The 10,064-nt window shown below is 62.4% G+C and overlaps 1 protein-coding gene across 1 annotated transcript in view; it reads left to right on the top strand.

Annotated features, from left to right (window-relative positions):
* Nucleotides 1–3,916, top strand: part of METTL24 (methyltransferase like 24) — a 7,083-nt gene extending 3,167 nt beyond the window's left edge. The window contains exons 2-5 of the mRNA XM_019547859.1: nucleotides 769–867; nucleotides 1,381–1,523; nucleotides 2,127–2,361; nucleotides 3,463–3,916. Coding sequence (XP_019403404.1) covers nucleotides 769–867; nucleotides 1,381–1,523; nucleotides 2,127–2,361; nucleotides 3,463–3,780 — 795 coding nt within the window. The 3' untranslated portion in view covers nucleotides 3,781–3,916. The remainder of the gene's footprint in view (nucleotides 1–768; nucleotides 868–1,380; nucleotides 1,524–2,126; nucleotides 2,362–3,462) is intronic.
* Nucleotides 3,917–10,064: the final 6,148 nt, after the last annotated feature.

Below are 10,064 nucleotides of genomic sequence, written 5' to 3' on the forward strand. Positions count from 1 at the left end.
AGGCCTGCTCTGGCCGTAATTAATGACCTGCGCATCCGGAGCGTTTTGGGACTCGCGGCGGGAGGCCCCGGGCCGCTTCTCTGCTGACCAGACTGACACGGCAGGGCCGGCCGCCCCCTGCCCTGCCGCTGTTGCAGGCTTTCGCCGCGCTGCGGTGCCTCCGACCTGGGCAAGCAGGCCTTTGTTTCCTGCGCGGCGTCCTCTCCAGCCAGGCTGGGAATCGCAGGGGGTGGGTTTCCTTCTCGTGGGCCTGCTCTGGCCTCCGCCACTGACTGCCCAAGGGACCTTGGGCAAGTCGCTGCCCCTCGCTTCCAGCCCTGGAGCGGTGGTCCCTGCCCGCTACAGAGCCCCAGCTCCAGGGAGCCCTGATGGCAGGGGCTTGCAGAGGTTGCAATACCTCCTCCTCCTCTTTCCTTGGTGCTGGAGAAGAGCGCGTGTGCGAGTGATGGTGCCCACATGGCTGCTAAATCCGTGGGGCTCTCCCCAGCGCGCTGGCCCCGCAGAGAAGGGGCTTGCTCGGCCCTGGCTGGGAGGAGCAGCCCCGACTGCCAGGGGCGACCAGTCCCCTTCCCGACTCCCTGCGGCACGGGCCCCATCCGAGTGCTCGGCAGGAAGCTGCCGGTGCTGGGTCTGGGCTCCGCAGCCCTTCGGGCCTCGTCGGGGTCCGGTAAGGGGCTAGGAGGCTCGTGAGCTCCCTGGGGCGCGGCGGCTTGTCTCGCGGGCTTCCCCGGCCTCCCGTTTTGCAGCGCGTTTTCTCTCCACCCTCAGCAAAGCCACCAGGACGTGGTCCCGCAGCCCTGGGCCGACGGCAGCGAGTCCCTGCAGAAGGAGGCCGAGCGGTTCCTTGCCTACATCAGCACCCCGCAGGTTGGGCGCGTGGCACCGCGGCCCCTCTCCAAACCAGCCAGCTGCCGGGGGGGCTGGCACCGGGGCTCTCGCCGCCCCCCGCCTCCAAGCTGCTCTGCTCCCACCCCGGCTGGCCCGCCTGGCGTCCTGCAGCGCCCTGCATCCCCGCGTGGTCCCCGAGATGCTTGGCCGAGGGAATGGCCGGGCTTGGAGGGGGCAGTGCCGGGGCGAGGAGGGCATGGGAAGGGCTCCGGCCCTGCCTTCTCCCTGCCCAGCGCTTCCTGCTGCAGCTGCGGGAAGGCCGGGGAGGGCAGGTCAGCGATTACGGCCGGGTCCCGGGGGGCCGCGGCGAGGCCAGGCAGGGCCGGAAGGAAACATCTGGGAGGGGGCCTGGGGAAGGCGGCGGGCGGCGTGGACGTGGAGTGACGGCTGCTGGGCTCGGGCTGGGACGCGAGAAGCCCCCAAGCCCTCCGTCCTCCTGGGCTGGACCCGATCCTGCCTCAGGGGGCTGCTTTTGCCCTTGCTCCCCCGCAGCTGCCTTGCTCCAGGGCTCTGAGCCAAGCAGGGCCCAAGGCCTTAGCGGACAGCACGCGGGGGCCCTGGCGAGTGTGTCTGGATCACCTGCCCGGCCTGGCCCCGAAGCCACGGCAGCAGAGGTGCCTGGCATACACCTTCAGGTGAGGGGGCTCCTGCGAAGGGAGGAAAGCGGGGCTGGGGGAGGCCTCCTCGTGCTGCATCCCACCCCTTCCCCGCCTGCAGCTCTGCTCCTCGGAGGCAGCCGGCGGTTCTGCCCCAGGCTCGGGGCTTTCTGGCAGCCTTCGTCACGGCGTTGTCCCCTCCGACGGTGCCTCCGGGCGGGCTTTGTTGGCCGGCTGGGCCGCAACGGCAGAGGGGCCGGGGGCTGCTCTTGCATCCTTCGGCAGCTGTCCCAGGGGCTGCCGCGCTCCCGGGAGATCTTGTCACTGGGGCTTTTGCAACGGAGGTGTTTTGCCCCTAGCAGGCGGCTCCCTCTCGCTGCCCTCGGTAAGAGCCTCCCGGGCGCCGATGTTCCCGGCTTGCTTTTCTCTCTGAGTCTGGGGTCGGCACCTGGCATCCAACCCCCTAGAAGGGCAGGGCGTGTCTGATGGGACACAGGCGGGGTCGCGGGACACGTGCCCCGGGCGCGGATGTCTCCTCCAAAGCACGGGTGGCTAGCCAGCGTCGGAGACGAGCCGCTGGCCCACCGCGGCATGGCGCGGCTCGCGTTCCTAACACTTCTCCCCCTTTGTGCCCGCCGGCAGCGTGGTCAAAAGGGGCTCCGAGTTTGCCCGGAGGATGAATGAAATGGGGTGCCAAGTGCACAGCTTTGGCTTGACCCCCGACCGGCGCGCGGAGGAGCGCTGGCAGGAGGGACGTGTCCAGCATCACCGCCTGTGGCTGGACTGGCGCGAGCAACCCCCGTCGGCCTCGTGGCGGAGGCAGAGGAGCGCTTCCAAGAGGCTGCGTCGGATCATGGAAGGCCTGGGCCACGAGAAGGTAACGGCGCGTAGCCGCGTCTGTCTCCCCCCTCCTGGCCACGTCCGCCTAGCAGAGGGGAGAGAGGATCTGAGAGAGTCTCTGCTAATCTGCTGTGGCTCGAAGTGCAGTGCTTGAGTTTGCGGTGCACAGAAACGGGGGAAAAGCAGGGCTGGAGAGGTCACCTAGTCCAGCCCCTGTCTGAACCAGCTCCGGCCAATGTTTGTCTAACCGGCCCCTAAAGACCTCCAGTGACGGAGACTGCCCGGCCCAGCTGGGTAAACCATTCCCAGGCTGAGCCCCCTCCGAGTTGGACGGTCTTTCGAATATCTGCCCTGCAGCTCCCTGATTGATTAGGCTCCGGGCTTCTGGGATGCAAAGCACGACTGATCGCCATCCTCTGTGCTGACCCTTCTCGTACTGGAAGACAGTTGTCAAATCCCCTCGCGGTCTTTAAAGAGTCCCAGTCCTGCCATGCTCTCCCGATCTCTCGTAGTGTGCCGGCGTCGCACTGGAGCAGCGCCCTTCAGTCTCGAGGGGTGAAGCCTCCTGCCTCTTGTAGCACGGCCCGGGCACTTTTTCAGCATGTGCAGAGCCTCTTCACACATGCAACACTCCTAAAATGCAGCCCCCGCTCTGCCTCTCGCACGGCTGTTTCATGCTTGCCTTCCCTGTGGTTTCCGTGTTGTTCGTCAACCCGTGATCCGGTGTGCAGCAGTCGCCCACCCGGCAGGTAACGGGGCCTAGAAAGCTGGGCTGGGCCTGCCGCTGACCCGGCCCTGGTGTACCTGAGTGGGCTTTGAGAGCCGGCTTCTCGGACAATACCGCTCTAGGACGGGCCGCAGGGAAGGATGTGCACTGAATCGTGGCCGCGTGAGCTGGTGAATGGAGGAGGAAAGGGGCATCTATGCCCGGCTGCGGCAGGATATAATGCCCAGCAAAACGCATGGGATGTTGCTAGCAAAGCCGCTGGCTCCTTTTTTTCCGGCCCTGCTAAATCCTTGTCCCTTAGAAGCTGTGCATGACCGGAGCGGGGGGCCATGCCTGCTGGCAATGCCTTGCCTCCCGCCCGGGTGCTGGCGAGAGCCGCTGAGTGTGCTTTCCCCTCTCTCCCTGGGGCAGATCGACGTGCTGGAGGCCGACTTGGCCAGCGCGGAGTGGAAGATCCTGGAGAGCATCCTCCTGGACGGCACCGTGGCTGCCGTGCACCAGCTGATCCTCACCCTGCACCTCCACTGGCCCGGGTTCGAGGTGAGCGGGAGCCACGCCGCTGTGGTCCGGCACTGGTACAGCTTGCTGAAGGCGCTGGAGGCCAGGGGCTTCCGGCTCTTCCACAGCTACAAGGACCTGCAGAAGCCGCAGCTGTTCCTGCACCGGGAACTCCTCAACGCCAGCAGCTCCTACACGCTGAGCTGGGTCAACACCAGCTGGATGTACTGAGGGGGTGGGCTGTGGAGGGGGCCTCGCTCTCAGCACACCCCGGAGCGAGCACCCTTGCTCGCCGCGCGCGGGTGACGCAGGCAGCGGGTTCCCGAGGAGCCCACGGAGCTCTCCGAGGCCCGCGACTCGGATTTGGGGGGCGCCTGAACTGGACCGAAACCAGCTCCACGGTGCCGAGACACGCTGGAGCCCCGCGTACCGCGTGCCCGCGTCCCCGCTGCCCTGGGGTGCGGACGGCGAGTGCCCTGCTCGCAGTCTCCCTAGCCCACGCGAGCGCCTTGCTGCTGAGCTCCAGCAGCTCAGGTGATAAGCCCTGCTGACGCCTTCCCGGAGGAGACGCAGCAACGCTTCGGCTCGCAGCTTGCATCGGTCCCCCCACCCCTCCAGCCAGCAAGGGCCAAACGGCCCCGGGGAGCAAGCGCGACGCATCCATTCCCTGCGCCCTGCTGCGTGGGAGCCGCTGTAATCGGGATCGTTATGGGGGCCCTGCAGACGGGGTGGCTGGAGTGGGAAATCCTGCGGAGGTTGCTGGGACCAGCACCAGCCTGGGCTGCTGCAGTTAGGTCAGCTGGGCTTCTCCACCGAGCCAAAGGCAGTGACCCAATAAGAGCCCGCTCACATCTGAGGGGGAGTTTGGCCTCCCCGCTCCCAGGGACTCCCTCCCAAACCCCGGCAAACACCTGTACCAAGTGACAGGGGGTTCAGCGTCCCCCTCGCTGGGAGCCCGCCAGCCCCCAAGGCCCTCGGAAAGCGGGCAGAGGCTCTTCGGAGAGGCGGCTGCACCGCGAGAGCGTCTCTGGCCAGCTGAGTGGGAGCTCGCTGGGGACCACTGCTCGGCTGCTTCCAGCCACAGCAAAGCAGTGCCGCGTTTCCAATTTCATGCCAAAAGTGTGTGTGTGGGGGGGGGGGACCCCTGCACTTTTTTTGAGCGACCAAAGAAAAATTCCAGCTCCAGTTTTGGGTCAGGTCAGACCCGGTTTGCCCTCATCTCCATCCCTAGGTTCAAACGCTAGCGCACAACCATGCTAACGAATGGCATTTAAAGCCAATTCGACTTGCGCGCTTCCCTGGTGGTGAGAGCTATTTCCTTGAGGGGCTTTTTTTTATTATTATTATTATTTTATTTTTTTTATTTACACTTTTATTGCTCTTGTTTTTGTGGCTGCTCTCACTGCTGGAGCGCACAAAATCCTTCAGATCTCGGCTGGCAGCAGAGATCCGCCTAATCATAGTCATTATCTGGTAGCAGGTAATGGGCATCTTTCCCATGTTAATTTGAAAACAGAATCGCTGAGAGCAGGACACTGGCGCACCGAGCATGCTCCTAGACCCCCCTGCGGCTGGAATTCGCTGCATTTTTTTTCCCTTCCTCCCCAGCAAGTTGTGTGCAGCGGAGATCCTGCTTGATGGGCTGAGGTTGCTCTTGCGGTAGCAGGGCCCTGAGGTCACTGGCGTAGACATAGAGTGCAAGAGGATTTTTGCTTTTCGGTATAACCTGGCAGAGCCCAGGCATCCAGGTTGCGAGAGCCTCTTGAGATGCTCTGCCGTGATCTTGCCAGCACCGACCCCAGTAACCTGCTGCTAAATAAGCAAGCCCAGGTGACACTGGGGGCTGGATGACTGCGCGGCAGCTGCAGGCAGGGATGAAATGCGCCAGCGAGAGCTGTGAACCGCACAAATTGCGCTCTGCCCAGCAGTGCAGAAGCCTGGCAAGGATCCCATCGCACACCACGGAGGGAGAGACCCTTTTGGCTGCTGCAATAAAACCTCCCCGAGCTGGTTTCTGGGGTGGACCTTGCAAAATAAGACCATCTCTTAATTGCCCGCTGCATCGGTGCCACCCGAACTTGCTGTGCCAGCCTCCTCCTTGCACTCGGTGGCAGGGGGCCAAATCCTGCCTGCCTCTCGGCGCCGCCTCGCCCTTCTTCTCCCTGGCCGTCGATGCAAAATACCTCGGAGGCGACAGCCAGGTTTTGTCTCCTCTGGGCAAGTTCCCCCTTCCCACAGGGGCGGGAGCCGGGAGGAAGGGTGGCGTCGGAGTTTCGTTTTTTCTGAGATACCGTTAACTAGTGAGCAAAGGTTGCAGTGTCTCCATGGAGACAAGACAGCGAGCGAGACGGAGAGTGTGTGGATCTAAGGTTAGCGCTGATTAGTAAATGTCAGCAGCACCGCTGTGTTCCCGCAAGTGCCCTCCGCCAGCGCCAGCGCCGGCCTGGGCGCCCGGCGGCACGGGCAACGCAGCGAGCCAGGCTGGGGCGAGGGGCGAGGAGACCAGCGCCTCCCTGCCCCGGGGAACTGGGGTCCCGCTGAGCCCTGGGCAGTGATGGCGTTATCACCTTGCCATCACGACCGCTGCCAGGCCAGGTCTCCGGCCCCCGAGGTTTATCGCGGCTCCTGGCTGCGCCCCGGGGCTCTCGTGGTGCCGTGCGAGCATCGATCGAAGGGGAGACTGGGGTGCAAGATGCTTGCCCCCTTCCCCTTGGCCTGGCTGCTGTGCTTGGGCTGCCATGCTGACAAGGCCCCAGCAGAAGATCTCAAGGATGACGAACTCGAGCGCTCTGCGAAACAGAAAAGTGCAGCCGTCTCCGGCTCGCGGAGAGAGAAACAGCGACTCGGAGAGGTCAGGGGGTTTGCGGTTAGCCCGGGCTGGGATCTATTGAGCTGAGGACTGACACGATGCCAATCGCTGTCGTAGCTCAGCGCCTGGATCACATCTTGCTGCTCCCAGCTCCCAGCCCTGCTCCGTCACCACGAGGCTACCCGGCCTCCCTGCAAAAGAAGTCATTTCGGGATCCTGGAGGCTTCGGTTGCTGAGTTGAGCCCCTTTTGAAGAATGGCCCTGTTTTCGTGTCCGTAAAGTGCTGATGGCGTGATGAGCTAGCGCTTCGCAGACCTCCTTTGCAGCTTATCAGAATGAGAAATGTAAGCAGAGCTCTCCTCCACACGGCACAAGTGAGCAGCTGGCTGGGAAAACCAAGGGACCGCTGAATCTCACAGGCAGGATTTCACGTCCGCCCCCAACGCACAGCACTGCACCACTACTCTGTCTTCACAAAGCAGATCAATCAACTCGACAGGCCGGCTTTACTTGATGCTCTTCAGTCCCCGCATCCCTTCAGCTTTGGTCCGGGTCGGAGCCCGGCATGTGAACACGTGCTCGGACCCGGGGGCGTTGCTCTGAATGGCGAGGCCAAGGCCAGGTGCAAATCCCTGCCCATTGCCTCCGTTTCCCAAAGCCAGTCGCAATCTGCGTGCGCATCTCGGTTGGAGGGTGCGCTGCTCCGCGAACCCCTCCTAAGGCAGGGCAACCGTGCAGTCCCGGGTTAGACTGCAGCACGTACCTAGCCTGCCTGGGGATTAGCGATGCAGCGGCACAGGCTCCAATGCAGGCTGGACAAACCTGTCCGAAATTCTGGGTGCGTGCTGGGCTAGGGGTGAGCAAGCCTCCCCATTCCTAGAGACCCTCCGTGTTGTTTGGGTAGCGGGGAAGTACTCGGATGTGCTGCAACACCACCACTGCTGTTAGCACCGAAGCAGTTGCCTATCGACACGGGCTGCCATTATGCTGCAGTGCCGTGAAGAGATCATCCCGTACAGCTCCGAGCACGTGGTCAGCTCTGCACAGAGTTGCAGTCTGATGGCACAGTGAGTCCTCCTGAGTCCAAAGGGGCAGTGGCTTGATCTTAGCTCCCTGAGATCAAGCATCTTCGTTCCAGAGGGCATCATTCGGTCCGCAGGCCCCTGCTCATCTGCTGCCCCCCCTCAGCGGTTGGCACTAACATTTTGACAGGCACGACCCACGGGCTTAACATAATGAGATTGCAGCACTGGGGAAGGATAGAAAAAAGGAGCATAAGCTCAGGACTGAAGTTCACCATGAAAGCAGCGTGTCATGGAAAAGCCTCCATCATATCTCCCCCCCTCCCCCCAGCGCCAGCTGCTCGGCTAGTCACCTTGGCGGTCTGCAGGGCAGCGCAGCCAGAGGATCATTTACAGGCAGAAAATACAGAAAGGCAATTGGCAGGTGATGAGATCCTTTCCAGGAGAGAAATAAGTGTCAGGGAGCTGCCTGGGATACTGCAGCATAGCACATATTCAGGAGGGCTAAACTGAGACACATGTGTGCGTGCAAGCACGCACACCCCCTGAGATAAAGGTTGCAGTGCAGACACAGATTAGGTGGCTCCCTCGAGGCTGTGACACCTAGAGAGAGAGAAGCAAATCCTCTTCGAGTGAACTGGCAGCGAGGAAAACCTGGAGTCCAAAACCTCCAGCACCTTCCTGTCGGGCCGGCACAGGCTGCGCCTTGCAGCTGTGTGAGCCTGTCAGCATCAGCGAGAGGTGCAGGGCAGCGGGCAAGGGGCTTCTGCAGGGGGAGAGCGTAGAGCCGTTGCTCCCAACCTCGTTAGATTCGAGGCACCCCTGCATAGACTCGAGGTCCCCTTGGAAAATGCCAGCTCTTAGCTTTCACTCTGGTTCGGTTTTTTTTTGGACTACAGAAAAATAACACGAGCATTTTTTTTCCTGTGGCAAAGCGCTCAGAAAGACCCCAGCTGTGGATTCCTATTTGAAACCTTCGGGTTTATCTCCTGAATCGATAACCTGGCAGTGTTCATACTGTGTTGCACCTGGAGAGGATCCCAGGCACCCTGCTTGAGCATCACTGGTGCTGATGGGAGGAGCATGTGGAGGGGCGGAGCCAAGTAATTAGTTCTGATTATTTCAAGATGAGAGCTAAAGGCAGGCCCCAGGGAAGAGGGAGGGGGAGATGGGATGCGGTCAGGGAGCAGTGGTAGATTGGCAGGTGCCGATTAAGATGAGCGTGACCTTCAGCCCAGAAGATGTTCGCTGACCCAGTTGCTGCAGTGTTCAGCTGCTGAGCCGTTCCTCGTTGGCCTTTGCTGCGGCAGCCCTGTGAGGCGCTGCGTTGCAGGAGGGGAGAAGGAGAGCTGCACGGGCCTTGCACGTGGCTGGGGTGGCAGGTGTCTCGTATGCAGGTGCCGGGGGCGGGGGGTCCAGGAAGGGGACTCTGAGCTGTTCTCTTTGTGCTGCACGTAAAGTGGAGTGAGGACGAGCTGCTTTCCCCACCCCACCCCAACCCCTTCCCCTCCAGCTGGAGCCTGGCAAGGTGGCCGAGTGGGGTCCCCATGTCCCCAGCACAGCCAGCTTCCTGTGGCACGTAGAAACGCAAGGGGGAAGTAGGTGGGCTATGGTGCACTCTGGCTAGTGCCTGATCCATCTCCAGCTGGCACAGCTTAGAGTAGCCTGGGGATCGCTCTAACTTCCCCTAGGGCCGGGAGGGAATCGGGGAGTTTGCTCTTACGTGTGTGCCATCGGTGCAAATAGGAGCGCCCGCACCACTCTTGCCTGCCGTGCGTCCCTGCAGCATTGCAAAGGGCATATACTGGGATTTGTTGGGGGGGAACCCCACCTGAGCAATGCAGAAGATGTAGGGTGGCACTTAGTGAATTAATTATAATGTATTTGCAATGGCACCCCATCCCTCTTGGACTGAGCAGATGGATGCCTGTGGTCTATGCTGCTGATGTCACTTATGCCCATTTCCTTGCCCAGCTAGTTGTGCCTCTTAATCCGGAAGTGGCAGGTAGGTGAGGCTGCGGCACTACAGGGGTTAAACAGGCACCGCCCGCCTCTGCTCCGCCCCCTGCCGGAAGGCCCCAGCTCCACCCCCGCTCTCGTTTCCACTTGGGCCCTTCTCTCTACTAGTATCTGCCGCCCCCTTTTTTTTCCCGAAGTGGACCCTTCCTCAGAGTTCACGAGCCGTGCGGGTAGGGCGAGACCAATGCCAAATGAGGGGTGGGTCAGCCCTGGAAATGCCCACCGTTCCCTAAAAAAAAGAAAAACAAGGCAGCCCAATGGCATCCAAAGAAGACACATGGCCATTTCCGTCAAGTTCTGGCCTTGGGTTTCTACCCCCCGCCCGAGCAGCCATGCTTCGCTTCCCCTCCCCGCCCCGCGGGTGGTACGTTCCCCCTTGTTTACTCTGTTTGCGTCGCCCGCTTGGGTGCGGCCCCGGCGTTGCGCTAGCGTCGTACGCAAGCGGCGCAGCGCGGCGGCTTTGACAGGCGGCAGCCAGCAGCCAATGGGGTGCAGGGAGAGGCAGACGGGGAGCCAATGGGACGGCGCGCCGGTGCTCGGGGAGGCGGGGCGGGGCCGCGCCGGGCCGGGCCGGGAGGGAGCGGGTGCCCAGCCAAGGTGGCGGTGGCGCTGCAGCTGCTGCTAACGCAGCGCTCGGCTCTGCTGGAAGTCGGGAGCCCAGCGCC

The sequence above is a fragment of the Crocodylus porosus genome, unplaced genomic scaffold (assembly GCF_001723895.1).
Source record: "Crocodylus porosus isolate Cpor-Errol unplaced genomic scaffold, CroPor_comp1, whole genome shotgun sequence".
NCBI classification, from domain to species: domain Eukaryota; kingdom Metazoa; phylum Chordata; order Crocodylia; family Crocodylidae; genus Crocodylus; species Crocodylus porosus.